The sequence below is a fragment of the Camellia sinensis genome, chromosome 5 (genome assembly GCF_055761805.1).
Source record: "Camellia sinensis isolate YWXY chromosome 5, ASM5576180v1, whole genome shotgun sequence".
Taxonomy (NCBI): Eukaryota; Viridiplantae; Streptophyta; class Magnoliopsida; order Ericales; family Theaceae; genus Camellia; species Camellia sinensis.
Genome location: NC_138965.1, coordinates 47,933,845 through 47,954,307, shown reverse-complemented (window position 1 = coordinate 47,954,307; position 20,463 = coordinate 47,933,845). Strand labels below are relative to the sequence as shown.

The 20,463-nt window shown below is 32.5% G+C and overlaps 1 protein-coding gene across 1 annotated transcript; it reads left to right on the top strand.

The window, feature by feature from the left end:
* The first annotated feature begins 3,002 nt into the window (after positions 1–3,002).
* Positions 3,003–19,585, top strand: LOC114291246 (uncharacterized). The gene is made up of 8 exons (XM_082871742.1): positions 3,003–3,294; positions 4,259–4,528; positions 5,024–5,066; positions 16,454–16,524; positions 16,855–16,966; positions 18,398–18,446; positions 19,153–19,304; positions 19,403–19,585. Exons 1-7 carry the CDS (start codon positions 3,003–3,005, stop codon positions 19,180–19,182), a joined length of 867 nt encoding a protein of 288 aa, XP_082727868.1. The 3' UTR covers positions 19,183–19,304; positions 19,403–19,585.
* Positions 19,586–20,463: the final 878 nt, after the last annotated feature.

Sequence of the window (20,463 nt, the reverse complement as noted above, 5' to 3'; positions counted from 1 at the left end):
CAGAAATTTGTAGGTAGATCTAAGGGTAGACATAAAATATGCTAATCTAATGGTAGAAGACTAACCAAAAATAAATAAAAAATAAAAATTAAGACTAACTCTTTTACTTAATAGAAGACTAACCAAAAAAAAAATAAAAAATAAAAATTAAGACCAACTCTTTTACTTAATTTATATATATTATATAATTTATTAAATTATATATATATATATATATTATATTATATATTATATAATATATTAAATTCAATTCGGGTTCGGGTTGCTCGGGTTGGCCATTGGTTCTGCCCAAGCCCGGTCCGAATTGCAATTCGGGCATCAAAAATCTGCCCAAGCCCGTCCAGATTACAAGATATAGTTGCCCAAGCCCTAAAAAAACTCGGGCTGGGCTCGGGTTGCTCGGGTTGAGCCCGCTCGAGTTGCACCCCTAGACATCACATCCTACGCAGGTATGCCCTGTGAAGCCTATGCTTGCTTAGTCTTACAGAAGGAACTGACATTACTTTAGATTCTCTAATAAGTGAGCCTGTTCCCAGCATTCAACCAACTTCCCCTACTATCACCCTCTCTACACCACCCATATCTCCTCTCATAACCATCTCCCCACCTCCCCCAATTCCCCTTACGCACCCAAACCATCACCCACCCTCGGGTATTCAGGCCAAACCCAAGCAAAAACCTCCTGACTCTGAATATGAGCGACAACTCCAGCAATGCAGCCATGGAGCTAGTGGAAGTACAACTATCCAGGATGACACACAGTGCAGTGGGCTCGTACCTCGAACCCGAGAGCGAAGCAATTCACCAAGTAGGCATTGTTTAGTGGATAGATGAAACCCGGTTGAACATTGAACCCAGATGGCAGAGCGTGGAAGGAAGGCCTCTTCAGGCAACACAGATGGCAACCCTGCGTCCATCTGTACTGAATAAGAAACTAGTGCGTGACATACTTGGCTTGAATCCCTCAGAGCCTCTACCAGACCTTCCCAATCGTTTATCAATGAATATCATGCTATGGAACTGCCGGGGGGCCGGCAACAAAAACTTTCGCAAACATTTTAAGGAACTCGTCAGGACTCACCGCCCTGATGTGGTTGCCCTCTTTGAAACCAAGGTTATGTTTAGCTCAATGGGTCTCTTCTTCAACAACTTAGGCTACACAGCATCCACTACTGTTGACCCTGTGGGTCGAGTTGGGATTGGGGGTATTTGGCTCCTCTGGATCCCCACACAAGTTTCTGTCAGTGCTTTTGTTGCGAACCAGCAGGTGATTCAAGCCACTGTAAAACGGAAAGACTATGAAGACTGGGTCCTGGCTGCAGTTTATGCAAGCCCTAACATTAGGCTCCGGCAGACATTATGGGAGGACTTAGAAGACACGACAAACTCAATGACGAAACCTTGGCTTATTGCTGGAGACTTCAATGAGATAAGTGAACATAATGAGAGACGAAGCTTCTCCCAAAATATACAACACAGTAGAAGTCGTAAGTTCACTGATAACATACACAGGTGTGGCCTTATGGACCTCGGCTGTACTGGCCCCAAACTCACTTGGACAAATAATCGCAAAGGGCTGGCCAACACCATGGAAAGGCTTGACCGAGCACTCTGTAATGAAGACTGGAGAACTATGTACCCAGAAGGCGCAGTCAGAAATCTTCTTCGTACTTATTCTGATCATTCTCCTCTCATCATATACACTGAAGGTATGACTAAACTCTTCTCTTTTAATCGTCCTTTTCGGTTCGAAGCTGCTTGGCTTTCCCACCCTAGTTATAAAGATGTTATTTGTTCTTCGTGGAAACATGAGGTTTCCTTGAACAACAATCTACATCAAGTGGCTGTTGACTCCATATCTTGGAATCATAAAATATTTGGTAATATTTTCAATAGGAAATTATGTTATTAGACTACATAATTTGTGTGTGCAATTGTTTAGACTACATAATAGTCTTAATTTTTTTTTTTTTGATTTTTTATTATTTATATTAATAGTTTGGAAAAATTACTCATAAATCCCATTTTGATAAATGTTGTTCTAGTTAGTCCTGAGTGTTTTTTCTTAAACCATTTAGTCCTTTTTATGATTTCCTTTCTTTTTGAACATCAACAAACATCAACTACATCATCAACATCAACTATCACCAACATCACTAAAAAAACATTAATAAAAATCAGCAACATCATGAAAAATCAGCAACATGGGTGTTGAATCTACCATAATTGGGATCAGAACAACATATCACAAACACCAATCGCAACACCATAACATCATTAGAACAACATCAACAAACATATCATCAACATCAACTAAAAGAACATATCATCATCATCGTAAAACATCATCATCATCGTAAAAACATCATCAAAACAACATCATGAATTTTAGGGCCTAATCGTATAACACAGTGATGTTCTTCAGCGGCGTTGGAGGAGATTCAAATCAGATCTGTACTTCCCTCAAATCAGATCGAATAAGATCTGTCACTGGTGTAGTTAATGTCTTCATCAAACATCAACAATGGCGAATGGGTCTACGAAGCGGATGGTGATCCACCCACCGGAGGGAACTTCGACAGTGTTCTTCTCTATAGGATCCACCAAATAGAACCCACTGGGTCCTTCACTGGATCATAATTCCCAAACCCTTGTCCAACAACAAAGACATTAAACCCATGAAGATGAAGTGGATGACTCTCAACCCCCAAAATACTCGTTCCCTGCAAAATCAACTCCACACTGGTATTAAACCCCAACACCACCGCCTTCGTCTCATTACTCACCATCGTTTTGTTTGGCGGAGAACCCGTACAGTTAAACACAAATGTCGGGTTAGCCGGAAAATCAGAGAAATAAACTCCACTGAATTGCCTAAAAAAATGCGGCTGTAACATCGCAACCGATGGGAGAGAAAACGAGATCATCATCGTAAAACATCATCAAAACAACACGTGGGTTGGTTAAGGAATATCGAGCTTTGGTGCGATTAGAAGTGCGAGATGGCCGCCGTGATTTGGGGAAGGAGAAAACCGTTCGTCACCGGCTCTAGGGTACATCGTCAACATCATCAAGATATTGCTCTAGTTCTCTCTCTGCGATCGGATTCTGGCGGCAGAGCGGCCAGGTCAACAACACCGGATTCAATCGTCCTCCGCCTCTCGTGTTCTTCGAATAGGGCCCCCCGTTCGTCACCAGCTCTAGGGTACATCGCTAACATCTTCAAGATATTGCTCTGGTTCTCTCTCTGCGATCGCCGGTGGGATCCAAAACCCAGATTCGATGATGTTCAATGTTAGAACGAACCACGAAGGCAGAGAGGTCACCAATCTCAAATAAATCCCAATTTTCAGATGATGAACTACAACATTGGTCACCAATTCTCGGTTCGAAAAAGGAGGCATAGAACGAATCACAGAATGATTCTCAAAAAATGGAGCAACATCAACTATCAGATCTGAGAATTGGAGTGTATGAGATCTGATGTTTGATGAGGTTGAAGTTGTAGTTGATGTCGATGATGTTCAATGTTGGTGATGTTGATGATGTACGATGATGTTTGATGTTTGATGATATTTTATAATATTGGTGATGTTGATGATGTGTGATGATGTTGATGATGTTTGATGATGTGGTTGATGATGTTTTGGTGATGTTGATGATGTTAATGTTTTGATGATGTTGTTAATGTTGCTGATGTAGGTAGTGTTGCTAATGTTTAGAAAAGAGAGAAATCTAAAAAATACCTATAGTGAGCTTTTAACATTCAAATAAGACTTAGGCCAAGTTTAAGAAGACTAAAAAAGTGCATTTTTTGTCTTTTTAGACTAAAAAATTGAGGTTGAAAATATGGATGTTTAGGTTAACTTTTTGACTTTTTATTGAAAAATGTGTAATAAAAAATTGTAATAATTGATTTGTAGGGAAAAATTTGAATTGGGAGTTGTGCAGCCGTAATTGTTGACTTTTGGTGAATAGTGTTAACTTTTTAACTTTTTGAATAATTTTTTGACTTTTTAACTTTTTTGGAAGTACCTAAACTTGGCCTTATTAATCTATAAAATAAAAAACAGGATCAAATAATTTAACAAATTAAAATTTGAGATTTATTGATATTTTACCCTAATAATTTATTATTTATTTTTTTATATATATTATTTAAAAAAATAATATAAAATACATAATATAATTCTAAAAGAAATTGTTCACGCATCCCGATCGCTACTATATAATGTGTGTGTGTTGGGGTTTGGTTGAGCACGAGCACACAACCCAAACCCGTCTCTCTCATCTCTGCTCCTGCCCTCTCTCTCTCTCTCTCTCTCTCTATCTATCTATCTAGGGTTTCGCCTTCCTCTCTCTCTTTCACACAACGAGGGCGCCGATCCCCCGTCACCGCCGATCGTCCCTCACCGCCGCTGCTGGTTTGAGTTTCGCCTCTCTCCCTCTCTCACACACGATGGCTGTTGCTCCCTCACCGCCACTCCTCCCTCACCGGCGATCCTCCCTCACCGCCGATTTTCAAAGGGTATCTCTCTCTAGGGATTTCGATCTAGGGTTTACATACATATATATATATATATATATTTGGGTGTATATATAGTATCTCTCAAGGGATTTCGACCTCTGTTTCTTGTTTTGTTTGTTTTTTTTTTTTCTCTAAATTTATTTATTATATATAATATATATATGATCTGTTTTCAACAATCTAATCACTTGAGTTCTTAATCTGTTAAATATATATATGTGATCTGGTTTTTATTGTTAAAATATGTAATCTCAGTTTATGTCATGGATTTCAAAGTTATGGGACTTGATATTTTAGTTCAGTTACTTTTTTTTTTATTATGTTTGAAGCCTGACGATGATGTTGAGAAATTAGCCAAATTGAGTATGGCTATCGTAACCATGGGTTTAAACTGCAGTATTGGCCAGTGTAATATTGCAGTTGTGTTGACTTTTGTCATCTATTATCTTCCATTTTTGCTCAATACTGACATTTGGTTTGCTATTCTGTGTGTAGAAAGAAACACCACTAGGATTGGCTACACAATCTGCTCATTCAGGTATTTTCTCTTTATTGATTGTGACTTCTGAGTGTATTTTACTACTTCTGGTGTGTTCTGAAGTCGAAATTATGTAAGATTTCAGAAAGGAAAACAGTTCTCGACCTTCATCATTCTATTGAGAGAGAGACCTGTTTTGACCTGATTTGGAAAAATTCACAAACATTCATTGGTAGTGTTCTAAACACAGTTTTGAATCTTGCACATATCTGTTTTTTTTTTTTTAATTGTGACCTGAGGCTGAATATAATAGTTGGTCTAAACACAGTTTAGAAAAGAAACAAACAGAGAGAGAAAATTGATGATTCCATTAGTTTTGTTATTAATTGTTTCTTTGATATTTTCAAATGTTTAGTTAATTTGTTTCTCAGTTCCATTAATTCAATCCATTAGCTTAGTTATTATTAATTTGTTTCTCAGTTCCAGTAATCTAATTTTATGTTGCTTCTGTTAACATTAATGCAATCCATATTATTTTTAGAAAGGTTAACATTAATCTAATTGTTCTTTGTGCTTGTGATGTGGTTGCTGAATTTTCCTTTGTGTGGGCTGTGTTTGGGACTATTTTGTTGTTTACAGATGCTATGTGGACAGATGCTATTTTGCTATTTGAATATGCTATTTTTTTTAAATATTGAATAGGATATATTGACAGATGCTATTTTGTTGTTTACATATTTGTTATTTTGAAAATATGTTGACAAATATGTTTGTATAGAATGTTTACAGATTTTTTAATTTGAAAATATGTTACTAATATGTTTGAATAGGATGTTTACAAATTTTTTAATTTGAAAATATGTTGACAAATTGAATAGGATGTTTCAAATAAAAAAGAACAAAAAAAATATATATATGAAATGTTACTATAACTTGGGGATTTTTTGGGGTCGGGATACCCGATCGGGCCGGAGGGGATGGGTCCCCGTCGGAGATCGGGGGCGGGGACAGGGAATTTATCACTTTCGGGGACGGGGAGTGTAGTCCTCGGCCCCGCCCCGCCGCGCCCCACCCCATTGCCATCTCTATTCATTTGTGAGTTTTTAATTTTAATTATTATTATTATTTTTTTTGCAATTCAAGGTAATGACACTTGGATCAACAGATTCGGATCGTACTTAAACAGATCTATTATTGAAAATTTTTTCCACAGAATTTCAAGGACAACAACCATGAACCATGATGTCGTAAACGTAGATCTACGGATCTGGATATCACAATTGAGTTGCGATTAACAAAACTATCTTCGATGTAAATTGTTTGAAGGGAAATTGTTAGTGCCTCGAATTGAGCTGTCTCGAGTGACTCGAATTTCTTTTCCCTGGACGACCTATCGGACGGCCGGATGAAACATTTGTCTACCGCGGTTGTCACCTTGACAACCGCGACTGTCAGCCCTTTTGTTGGACGATCGGTGAACAAAAATTCGAGCTATTCGAGGCAAAGCATTGCTCTTGTTTGAAATATATGATGCTTTTTAATGGGTGTTTATAAATATATATACATATATATATTATTTTTAATTTTGATATTGAATAGTATATTTGTTTCAAACAATATGGCATCCCGTTGTATTTCAACCTTGAGAGTAAGGTTAATTTTAAGGGGTAAATTCGGATTATTTTAGAATATTATTTTGTTATTATTATTTATCATCTAGGCTTCGTTTGGGAAGTATATTGACTTTTTGATTTTTCTAGTTTGGGACTCGAAATCTCATTTGTGGTCAGCTTTTTGAATTTTTTTTTATTATGATTTAAATGTGACACTTTATCTTATTAATTTTTTTGTTTATTTTATACTTTTATGATTATTTTAACCCTAACATCAGTTTAGTCCCATGCCAAATAAAGGCCTAGTAATTAGAACTTCAGGTCCCTTTTCTTAACAAAATTAACACACTAACACAAATAAATAAATAAGAAAAAGAAATTGACAAAAAGAAGAAATTGAAAAAAAATAACTTTTAAAAAAACGAAGAAATTTGAAAGAAGAGACCCACCTCCAGGGAAGACCTCTGTTGAATGTTGATCCAATCAACCTAAAAGATGATGTAAAAAGTAGAGAGAAAATGAAATTTTTGATTTTTTCGTGTAGATTATAGGTTTTTTGGTTTTTTTAATAACATTTTGAGTATTAGGCTAAAAGTGTTGCATGCTAAATGAGGCCAGTTTGGGGCTAAAAAGCCTCGTTTGTGATAGGCTTTTTTGGTTTTTTTTATTTTTGTAAAAAAAAAAATGAAATGATTATGATTTGGAGGTGAGATTTTGTCTTCTTGATTTTTTAATCAATTTTGTCTGTTTGTAACTATTTTAATCCGAACCATTTATGCCAAACATAGCCTTAAAACTCCTAATTACTAGATAATTAATAACTAACAAATATTTATTTTTGGATAAAATTGAGATAAGTTCAAAAGTGATGGTACATATTTTGTGATAATATTATTTAATTTTGTGGTAACATTATATATTTTTTAGCCAAAAAATGTGTGAACATTATCACAAAAATGTTCATTTACAATTATCGAAACTCTACTAAAAAAAAAAAAAAAAAAAAATCATAAAAATACGTAACATATATCACAAAAATACGTCATATAAGATGCGTACACTTTTTGAGGTTTGTGTACCATAGCGTTCCCCTTAATACTACTATAGCATATACACAATACACAATAGCATATACACAATACACAATAGCACAGAGTGTGTATTGCATGCATCTCGTTATATATTTTTGTGATTAATGTTACATATTTTTTTGTAGGAGTTATGACAATTTATATTTGAGAAATAAAGTTATGCATTTTTGTGATAATGTTACGTACTTTATGATGTTGTTACACATTTTGTGATTAGAAAATGTTTGAATAAGAAAATGCATAACACATTCATAAAATGCGTAACACTATCACAAAATGTACGACTTCATTTCTCAACCATTAAGGTATTTTATGAACAATTTTACCCTTACAAATATTTTTTGAACATTTAGCAGCTTAGTGATGGGAATATTCACCTTAAATAAATTTGAAAATGTGAATATTTACGTTGATAGTGTGAATGTTGCATTTGACAGTGTATGTTCACATCATGGAATATTCAGACCGTCAATGTGAACATTAATGCACAGTTCATCGTATTAATATTAGAGATATTTTGGTAATTATGTTATTCATAGGACTTGTTGGAATATAAAAATTAACTTAAAAGTGGACCATAAGCGAGTGAAAAATGATTTATGAGTAAATTATTTCTTAATTTTCAATAATAGTGAGAATTATATCACAAGTGAGTTGCGATTAACAATACTATCTTTGATCTAAATTGTTTGAAACATATGATACTTTTTAATGGATATATGTATATATATACGTGAATAGAATATTTGTTTCAAAAAATATGTCATCCAGTTGTATTTCAACCTTGAGAGCAAGGTTGATTTTAAGGGGCAAATTCGGATTATTTTAGAATATTATAAGTTTTATTTTGTTATTATTATTCATTATCTAGTAATTAGAAGTTCATTCCCCTTTTCTTGACAAAATTAAGACATTAACACAAATAAATAAATATCGAAGAAAAAGAAATTGACAAAAAGAAGAAGAAAGTGAAAAAAAAATTAAAAAAAAAAGAGAGAAGAAATTGGAAAGAAGAGACCCACCCTGAGGGGGAAACCTCCGTTGAATGTTGGTTCAATCAAGTTAAATCTGACCTTCTTAAACGTATAACAATCCACTACCACATCACATGTGACCTAACCTATAACTCACTAATGTTGGAACTCCTAATTACTAGATAATTAATAATAACTAACAAAACAACAATTATAATATTCTAATTAATACAAATGGATCAAATATATTATTTTTAAGTATTTTGATTATGCACGAAACAAATAGTTTGAGACAAAGTGTATATTTATTCATGTATATTTGATTCAATTGGATTTTAGTTTTATTTATTTATTTATATGTAGGTAAATTTGTAAGTAGAAGGAGAACTTCATTTAGGTTTATGGTTACGAGAATTTAAATGGGAAATGCTATGGTTCAATATTCATTCTATTATATGTAATTTATGATAAATATTACATTTTTTTTTTATAGAATTAAGATAATTTGTGGTTCAAGAGCGATGGTACGTGTTTTGTGGTAATATATTTATTTTTGTGGTAATATTATGTATTTTTTATTTAGATATTTTCTAACCAAAAAATGCGTAACATTAACACAAAAATATTCATTTACAATTGTCGTAACTATATCCACAAAAAAAAAAAAAAACAAAAAAACAAAAAATTATCATAAAAATATGTAACATATATCACAAAAATGCGTAATATGGATGCGTACACTTTTTGAGATTTTGTGTACCATAACATTCCCCTTAATACTACTATAGCATATACACAATACCACAAAATGTGTATTGCATGCATTGGATTATATATTTTTTTGATAAGATTTATGACAATTTGTGTTTGAGAAATAAAGTTGCGCATTTTTGTGATAATAAAGTTGCGCATTTTTGTGATAATGTTACATATTTTATGATATTGTTACAAATTTTGTGATTAGAAAATGTTTGAATAAAAAAATGCGTAACATTATCATAAAATACGTAACACTATCACAAAATGTGTAACTTCATTTCTCAACCATTAAGGCATTTGATTAACAATTTTACACTTAGAAATATTTTTTCGAACATTTAACAACTTGGTGATGTGAATATTCATATTAAATAAATTTGACAATGTGAATATTCATGTTGATGGGTCGAATGTTCACATTGACAGTGTGTATATTCACATCATGGAACATTCAGACTATCAATGTGAACATTAATGCGCGGTTCACCCTATTATTATTAGGGGTATTTTGGTAATTATCTTATCCATAAGATTTGTTGGAATATAAAATTATAAAAAAATAATTTAGACTAAGTGGAGCATAAGTGAGTGAAAAATGATTTATGAATAAACACCATCTTGTTTGGTTTCAATTTGCTGGATTCAGTTTTCAAAAAATTGAATTTTTTATTTTTTGTGTTTTTTATTTTCAAGGAAATTTTTTAATATTTTAAGTAATTTTTTAATTTTTAGATACATCTAGCATGTAAATACACTTAAAAAGTATATTTTAAATAAATACCAATAATACAAAAAAAATTGAAAATTCAGTGTATTTTTATATTATTGTGCATTATTGATTTTGTAAAATATTTTTTTTTATAAATATTTTATTTATGTAGATATATCTAAGTAAGGTACATCTAAAAATATAAAAAATATTTATTAAAAATACGAAAAATGAAAAAGCTCAATTTTTTAAAAAATAAATTCGAAAAATTTAAACCAAACTAAGTGATTATTTATTAATTTTCAATAATAGTGAGAATCATTGTTTGGTAGAATTTTGAAACACCTTGGTTCGATTGATGTGCTTGGTTAGAATTTTCAAAATTTGATCCACACCCACTTTTGAAAATACGTCTACCCGGTTATCCTCCCACACATTCGGCTGGTTGACTAGAATAGTGTTTGTTTGTTTGTTTTTTTTTTTTTATATTTTTTTTTAGGCAATTGGCACTTGTTATTTTTTATATTTTAAATAAAAAATATTTTTAATTTTTTTTTTCGAGTTTTGAATAAAATTTTGAATTGTGTGTTTAGTTATGAGTTGTAAGTTTTTAAATCAAACAACTGTTCTAATTTTAAAAATTCAATTTTTTTTGGAAACTCATAACTAAACAAATTCTCTCTTTTTGAATCATAATTCACAAATTCAAAATACTTATACCAAAAACTAACACCCCATGTAAGCAAAACCCTAAATTTAGCAAACTCGGCCGCCTCCCTCTCTCAGCAGCTTGCAGTTCTCTCTCAGCTATGGCGAACTGCTTCAGAAGAGATAATTTCTAGATTCATCAAACATGCAAATTGTGTGGGTGCCTATTCGAATACTTCGAAGGGTTTCTTACCTTCACTTTTCATATCATATCAATACACCCAAAACACTGAAACAAATGATAAATTTGATACTCGTTTCTTTAAGGGTCAAATGTCTCAGCAGCTTGTAGCTCTCTCTCAGCCATGGCGTTCTTTAGAAGAGCTACTTTCTAGATTCATCAAACATGCAAATTTTGTGGGTGCCTATCTAAATACTTCGAAGGTTTTCTACACAATGTTACTTCCACTTTTCATATCATATCAATACACCCCAAAGCACTGAAACAAATGATAAATTTGATACTCTTTTTTTTTAGGGTCAAATGTATGTAGTCTTCATATCAAATGTTTTGTTCCCCTACGCACTTTCCAATTTATTGTTTGTCTGACAAATTTATAATTCTAAAACATCTAGGATTTTTTATTCAAATTATTTTGTTGATCTACTTAAAGTTTAGTGCCATATATGAATGACCATGTGAAATTATTTCTTAGAATTGACCCTAGTTGTTTATCATCGTTTAATTCTACATTTCTCGAGGTTTATTCTTCATAATTTTTTGTTTTGATTGAGTAGGTAGTTGTTTGGTGCACGTTTTTCTGATTCAATCGCAATGGAGTTTTTATGACTTTTGATTTCTTTTTTTTGTTTTTATGCCTTAGTTTGATATGGTCAGAGCTATTTTGTTCCTTTTTTATTTGTTTTGGCTCTAATTTTGTCCAATTGTTAAGGAATTTATTTGTTTTAGCTCTAGTTTTGTCCAATTGTTTGTTGGAAAAAGGTAAGGAAGACAAATGATTCAATGGCTAACATTTTGCTTGAATGTGATATTTCTTTGCGGTTGAAACTGATTTTGTTTTGGCCCAGGATATATGAATTTTTTTATTTTTCCACATTTTAAGTTTGGCTGGAAAGTAGGAATTTATGTACATTACTACATAGATTTTAAGTTTGGCTGGAAAGGAGGAATTTATGTACATTACTACATACCTTTTAGGTTGGATCTTGGATTTATATTAGGATTTGTGGAGAAAAAGTGGGGAAAATAATATCAAGGTCTAGCATTGTTGTTGGCCTAAAATGTTGGCATTTTCTTGTTGGTCTTTCAACCAACTTACTGCTACTTGACCAATTATAGTTGAAGAGTCTGATTAGTTTTTGGGTTGTATTTTATTTATCTATTTATATTTATATTTTTGTTTTCGGAACTTGTAGTTTTTGGCTTGAAATGGTTAAGTTCCTGCTAGCTGTGATTGATCAATAGCTGTAATTAATCTTCTAACTTTTCTTTCTAAGCAAATTTTTAAGGGTTTTTTTTTTCCTTCTTTAGATTATTTTATTCCCTATTATCTCTTTCTCGCAGCATTATTTTGAACCACTTCATGGCTATCGTAAAACAATTAATCAGTGTGCTTGGTTTGAGTTTTTTAGATTAAGTTTTTTGATTTTCGTGTTTTTTTGTTTTTAGTAAATATTTTTAAAATTTTAAACATTTACTTTTTTAGATGCACCCTACTTAGATATATCTAAAAAGTAAAAAATTAGTGAAAAAATATTTTAAAAAATTAATAAATACATAAAAATACAAAAAATGTACTAAATTCTTGTATTTTTTTTGTATTTTTGGTATTTAGTGAATTTTTAAAAGATTTTTTTCACAATTTTTTTACTTTTTAGGTATATTTATGTTAGGTAGGTCTAAAAAGTAAAAAAAAATTGCTTAAAATATTAAAAAAATTCAGTAAAAACAAAAAAATACGGAAAATAAGAAAGTAGAATTTTCTGAAAAGCGTTTTTTGAAAAATCTAACCAAGCAAGCTGTGTTTTTTTTTTTTTTTTTTCCTGGGAAACTTAACTGGAGAATGGGTCGGAGTAAAATAATTTTTGACTTAAACTCAATAGTTTTTGCATTTAATTTTAATTGGCAAATCGTAGTGATTTCTTTTTTTTTTGTTGTCACCAATAGTTTGAATGCCACTTGAAATTGTTCTGATTTTTATTCCAACAAGGTTAGGGTTTGATATATCACCAACTAAATGGAATTTCGAGAGTGCCTTTTAATTAAAGACAAACATTTCCAAAGGTTTGTATCCTAAAAGTCTTTAACAAATTTAATGGTTTAACTTCATGAGGAGTGCATGTCGACAAACTATTAAAAATGAATGCGACATTTAATGTATTGTAGTTAAGCACCTTCAAGAATAATTGGTAACGTTTGGAACTCCATCCATATATTCACCAAAACTTGAAGTTGAATTTCTTCTCCTTAAGCTCCCTGATGTCCTTCTTTATTGCCTCCAAGTTGCTCAGTATAGTTGCCATCTCTGTTTGCAAACTTGTGACGCTAACTTTGATGGTAGTTTCCAAATCCTTCTTTTTCAAATCCTCCTCTAACGGTTTTGCTGGCAGAAACGACCATAAGAATGTTACAAAGCTAATAATCGTTATTGCAGAGGAAATAAAACTGAACCTATCAGTTTGGCTATTCTTGTTATAGCCAAGGACGTATACTGGGTGATCCCATTTTTTCTCCACCGTCACAGACTTATTAGCTGATGCTAATAGATTCGACACCCTGAATCTATTAGTATCAGCTAAAAAGTTCGTGACTGTGGAGAAGAAGTGGGGCCACCCAGTATACGTCGTTGGCTATAACAAGAATAGCCAAGCTGAGAGGCTCAGTTTTATTTCCTCTGCAATAAGCTTTGTAACATTTTTAGGTTCGTTTTTGCTAGCCAAGCCGTTGGAAGAGGATTGGAAAAAGGAGGATTTGGAAACTGCCATCAAAGTTGGCGTCACAAGTTTGCAGACGGAGATGGCAACTACACAGGGCAACTTGGAGGCTATAAAGAAGGACATCAGGGAGCTTAAGGCTATAAAGAAGGACATCAGGGAGCTTAAGGAGAAGAAATTCAGCTTCAAGTTTTGGTGAATATATGGATGGAGTTTCAAATGCTGCCAATTATTCTTGAAGGTGTTTAAATACAATACATTAAATGTTGCATTCCTTTTTACTAGTTTGTCAACATGCACTCCTCATGAAGTTAAACCATTAAATTTGTTGAAGATCATGAAGTTAAACCATTAAATTTGTTGAAGACTTTTAGAATCCCAACACTACTAGAAATGTGACTTTTTGCGACGGATTATTTAACCGTCGCAAAAAATCACTTTTCCCATTAAAAAAATTACAAAATCATTTTAACTCTTTTTTTTTAAAAAAAAATCATCTAAAACTTGACCTATCTCCCCTTTCACTTTTATTTCCCAAATTTGTCTCCAACGGTGGTGTACCTCATTTCCTGTTGTTGCCTAATCTCTCTTTCTCAAAATCTCTCTCGCTCAAATCTCACTGTCCACTTTCCACTCTCTCTCTCGCTCAACTCTCACGTGATGAAGATTTGAAGATTTTGATCGATTGTTGATGAAGATTTCGATCTTTTGTTGATGAAGATTTCGATCAATTCATAATCGGTAAGCTACTTTCTATGTATGAATCCAACTCTCAGTCTCTCTCGGGAATCTAGCGTGTTTGTTTCATGCCTAGTTGCTGAATTTCTATGTTGATTTATTCTGAACTCCGTTGTTGGTTTCGATCGTTCTTTAATCTTTGTTGTTGATTTATTAGGTGATTCATCTTGTTTTTGCTAATTTAAAGTTATACAGATAGATAGAGACATGATTGAGACATGATTTCGACATGATTGATCTTGTTTTTGATAATTTGTTGGCTTATTTCTGGTGTTTTACCAGATTCTATGAATGAATATTAATCATAGAATATTAATCAAAAATTGATGAATGAATATTCTTAAATAACCATGATAGTTAGTGAACTTAAGTTCAAATTTCCTCTCAAAATCTTCCCCAAAACATATCAGCACAGTCTCCATAATTCTTTGTGATAGCTTTGGGGGCTTTATTACTTTAAGAGAGGTCAATGGTCTGCTTTTTAATTAAACTTGTCTATATATGTGGTGTGGGATTGAAAATAGCTTTGGGGGCTTTATTACTTTGAGAGAGGACCAATGGTCTGCTTTCTTATTTAAAGGAGAAATTGAAGTAGAGAAGAGATGAATGATTATGCACTCATCAATATGTCCGTATAGATAGAATTTTTCTCTTTGAAGGAGTAATGGTGTAATTTTCCCAATAACTAGTTACTAGAGAGAAGCTGGACTAGGGGGAAAAAAAAGAAGCATAAAAAATTCTAAATAAAAAAGAAAAAACCTGTCAAAATAATTTTAAAAATTGATAAATAAATAAAAATGAATATGATAAAAGGACTGACATCATTTAAAACTAGAATTTAGTGTATATTGCTCCCACAAGGACCAGTCCTCTATAAATTCTACCAAGAAAGCTTGAGATTCGTTCACATTCTCTCTCTATTAGAAAATGTATATTGCTCCCACAAGGACCAGTCCTCTATAAATTCTACCAAGAAAGCTTGAGATTCGTTCACATTCTCTCTCTATTAGAAATCAGTATTTGGACAAAGCTCAAGTCTCTCAAGTGGCCAAAGGCTTTAAAATTAGGAGTACTTACTACAACTTTCAAAGTTTTCATATGCCAATCTTCATTCTGTTTGATCTCTCTGTTCTTTAGCTTCTTCTTCTTCTACTATCATCATCATCATCAGTGCCAGCAATTGCAAATGAAGAAGGTAACTAATTAAGCCTTGTAGTAGAATGTAGTAATTTATACTAATATTATTTCATATGATTATGTTATGTTTGTTGATCTTCTTCTATCTATTTTACGTGGCCTTTTCTTGCTTTAGGGGAGTTGACATTTAAGCTATCATGATACTCATGTGGCTGTATCTAATTGTTGATCTAATAGATTGGGCCTAATACCAATCTCCAGTATTTTTAGTTCAAGTGTATATGTGCCAGGTTCAATTTTTATTTGAATGGATGATTACTGTGTTTTTACTCTTTCAAGTTTCATGTGACTAATAGCGTTTGGTAACGTTTACGTTTTTGGTTTATGTTTACAAAAATTTTATAAACTGGTTTTTGTTTATTTTGACACCTATAAAGTTGTTCTTAGCTGGATTTTAATTTATTCAGTTTTAGTTCTTACTAAAAAATGCTCCATTTAGATTGATATATAAATCTTGGTATTTCTCTCTATTCAATTTTGTGTATGTAGGGCATTCTCTTTTTATTTATTTTTTTCTGGGTGAAAAAGAGGGACAAAAATGTAATTACAAGCAGGGATTCAAGTTCTTAAATCACTGCATAAAATTCAAAAAAAAAAAAAAAAAAAAGACAAGACACTTCTTTCACCATTGGAGTAAATATATGCTTGGTTGTGTCTTTCCGTGTGTCTGTCTTTGAAGAATAAAACCTTTCAATTTTGAGTAGTTATTATTCCTGCCTTTATTGATTGATCATTCACGGGGTTTGCATTTTTTTTTGAACAGTGAGCATCTTGATTCTGTTCTTGATGTTGTGAGGAAGGAGACTGAGAATTGTGATTGCTTGCAAGGTAAAGGTATTTTCAAATTCTTACATGGTTTTTTTTTTTTTTGGGTGCTAAATTTACCTTTCCATTGTTTCTAAAGATGATTTTGGCTGCTGAAACTGATGCCTTTAATTTATCACCTATTATTACCTTGAAGATTTATTTGTTAGCTTGGTAGTTGGTAGTAATTTTATGATCTCACAATAGTAGGACCTTTATTTCTTGTTCTAAATTCCAAGATCACATGTTGAAATTGGAAGCATTACTTGTAGATGTCAATTTTGTTACCCACATCCCTAATTGATCTTTTACATTATGTTATGTTTGTTGCACTGAATTACATGCCTTACCCACCACCAGGAATAAGACCTGGAACTCCTCCAGACTTGAGGCACTGGCCAGCGATGGTGTCTCCTTTTTGTAAATGGAACTGTGCATGTCATTATGCTCAACCTTCCAGTTTTGGTCGCAGGTTTGTTTTAGTGCATCCATCTATTCCATTGTGTTCTGTTTGTTGCACTGAATTACCTGCCTTAGCAACCACCAGGCAATAAGACCCTCCGGAATTACTCAGACTCGAGGCACCCTGACTGTGAGGGTGTCTCTTTTTCTATGTTGCAAACGGGTATGTCATTGTGCTGTTGGTTCCTTGGGCCTTGTTCTTTGACAAAACTATATTATTGTGCCAGGGTAACACTGTAATGGAGGGTGAGGCACCTCCTAAATCATCTGAGGTTTTTGCTTGACATTATTAGGAAAACCTATAATGTGGTGGTCATGTTCCTAATAATTTCCTGATTTTATTAAGTTGGGGTTACCCTGGCAGAATAATTCAATTTTGAGATAGTAAGGACGCAACTTGGGCAGGCTTTTAAGAGTCAATCTGAGAATTTTTTGTTTTTTCTGTTTTTTTGTTTTTTGTTTTTTTTTCAGGGAGAAATCTGAAAACTTTTAGGGAGACTATGGGTGTGTTTGGTTTGTGTTTGATGAGTAGTTTTTGAGATAAAAAGTACAAAAACTTGTTTGGTTTGCCTTTTTTTAGAAATTGTTTTGGAAAATTGTTTTGGAGAGAGTTTTAAAAAAAGTGATTGATTTGATGTGTATGAGAGAGAGTGATTTTGAAAAGTAGGTAATCAAATAAAATTTTGAGATTTTTTTTGAAAAAATTTGTTTGGTTTGGTTACTCTTAAAAATTTGTTTGTAGAGAATTTTTTTCAAAAATTTTTCTGAAAAGCAAACCAAACAAGCCCTATAATTTTAAATTTGGTTTTTTTTCAATTTTTGTGACCTGAATTTTTTTGTTAATATATATCAACTATATATAATAAACATAAAATATTATAATTTTTTGGTACACAACTCATAATTTTTTGTTATTATGTTTTTTTTTTCCCTAATATATATATATATATATACGAAGACATTAGTTTAGGACAACTTATTGTTTTTAAATTTGGGCACATTGAATTAAAACTCGGGATTGACTTGGCAAAAAAATTCAAGCAAAAAAATGACAAGACTACCCATCAAGTTGCAATCATGGGTTGTGTAAATTGTTGTGTAGATTTCTAAGTATACGTGATATGTGAAAAATAAGTGTTCAGCTGCATATGGTGATAGTGAAATTTATGTTCGTTTCGATTTGTTTGTGGCCTCCACCGGTTGATCAGTTTACACGCAAAGACAAAACAATCATTTGTCATCTCCGTTTTGGTTAAGTAGTTATGGTCCACATTTTTCCAAATTAAGTAGTAATACTAGTAGTCATCGTCATCCCAGTTGCTGTTGAATATTCTGGCAGTCTTGCTTTCAACATGTTGTTTCGCTCCTTTCAACTTCTATATATATATATATGTGTATCAGTCTAAACAAGTGGCTCTCTATTTCCATCTTCTCCTTGAAGAGAGATGCATGGTACAACAAAGCCAAGCCAAGGAGGATGTCAAGATAAGGTGAGAATTTTTGTTACAATATGTTGATGGGATGTGAATCATAGAGGGAATTAGTTGAGGGGTGCAATTTGGACAAGTCCAAATCTGAAGAACCGGAGTTTAGCCTGAAAAATGTAGCTTGGCTTTATAAATTCAAATTAGGAATTTTCACAATTTGAATAATTTGAAATCTATTGTTAGTATATATAATATATAATAACCATCAAAGTATGAATTACTGACTATTTAATTATTGTGAAATTTTGTTTTTTTGTTTTTTTGTTGATAATTAGATTATTACGTAGATTGAAGTTTTTCATATATTTCAACTTGAAGTCTCACACTGGCATCTAAGTGCCCACCCAAGGCCACTTGGGATGTTGATATACATTAGTTTAGGACAACCAAATATAGTTTTTATTTATTTTATTTATTTTTTAAATTTTGGAATTTGGGCAAGGAGAGCTAAGTTTGAATTTTTTGAATTAAATTTAAGCTTGGGCTTGGGAAAATAGTTTAGGCAAAAATTGGGAAACAATTTTGTTACCCACATTCCTAATTGATCTTTCTATTGGGATGGGATCTTTGGAACTTGGGTTGGTAGAGTTTTGAAACTTCTTTGTACATGGAGCTAGATATCAGACTTGCTGCCTTGCAATTGTAATGATTAATTTGAACATTTGATTAGGTGGTGTTAGTTATGCCATTTTTATTTTTTGAATTGTAGGCATACAGGAAAGATTCCAATTCATGGTGATGCTTATGCCAAAGCCACTTTATATAGGGATAGATTTCTCTTGTTGCTCCAGAGGCTTTCTTGTGATCAGCATTTCTAAGCCTGCATTTGATACTGAAAGGTCTCAGTTCGGCAGTTGTGAGGTAACTTGTGTCTCTGTCTTGCACAAAAACATATTGAGATTGGAGACACATACGTTAATTAAACAAAGTGTGCTTATTTATGTGTATATGTTGGGCAGATATCTCCAATTCAGAGTCTCATTGGGCTAACAAGGAGAAGATGGGTCATGGGCGTTATATGTCAGTCAGAGGATGGCCATTTCTACTTGGAAGACCCCTCACTAGAGCAGTTGAAATCAATTTGTCTAATGCAATATTTTCTTCACGTTTATATTTTTCCCTTTCGAGAGACTTATTGTCTATTTTGAATGCTTGGATTTTTTTGTCTAATGCAATATTTTCTTCACGTTTATATTTTTCCCTTTCGAGAGACTTATTGTCTATTTTGAATGCTTGGATTTGGGCTGCCCTATAATCTCCAAAAACGAAAGTTCTCATCGTAAGCCTTTTTAAATAATGAAAAATAATGCATGAATGTTGAGATTTTTGCAAATACGTTTTTACGTTTATTGTATATAATATTTGCATGTATATATGATTGTAGGTTTTTTTTTTTTTTTTTTTTTTTTGCGACGGTAAGAAGTTGGTCGCTAATACATTGTAGGTTTTTTTTTTAACTCTTTTGCGACGGCAAAATATCAGTCGCTATAAGTAGGTTAGACGGTCGCAAATAGTTTGCAACTGTTATTTTGTGATCGCAAAAAGTATTTGCAACTTTTACATTCGCGACCTTCATTTGCCTGCATTGGCCGTCACAAAAAGTTTTTTGCGATGGTTTTTTTATTATTTGTGATAGCTTGTAGCGGTCGCAAAAAGTTTTTGTTTTGGTAGTGCAACTTACCGTTTTCAAATGGCATCTATCTAATGCATTTAATTGGTGTTAAAAATCAGAACAATTTCAAGTGGTATGACTTCAAATGATTATAAAATGTGATCTTTTTTTTTTAGTTTTTTGTGGTTGATTTGATCCGGAACACTTTTGAACTGATTGTGAGAGAATTTGTTTGTGTAAAAGTATGCAAATGAGGAATTTTTACCCTAATGTACCGATCAAGGTGTGGATGGCATTTACGTTTTTTCTTTTTTTCTTTTTAATTTGTTTTTTAAATTTATTTGAAGGGTTATTTTAATTATATTTTTTAAACAGAGTGATTACCAATTATATTTTTTAATTAACAGA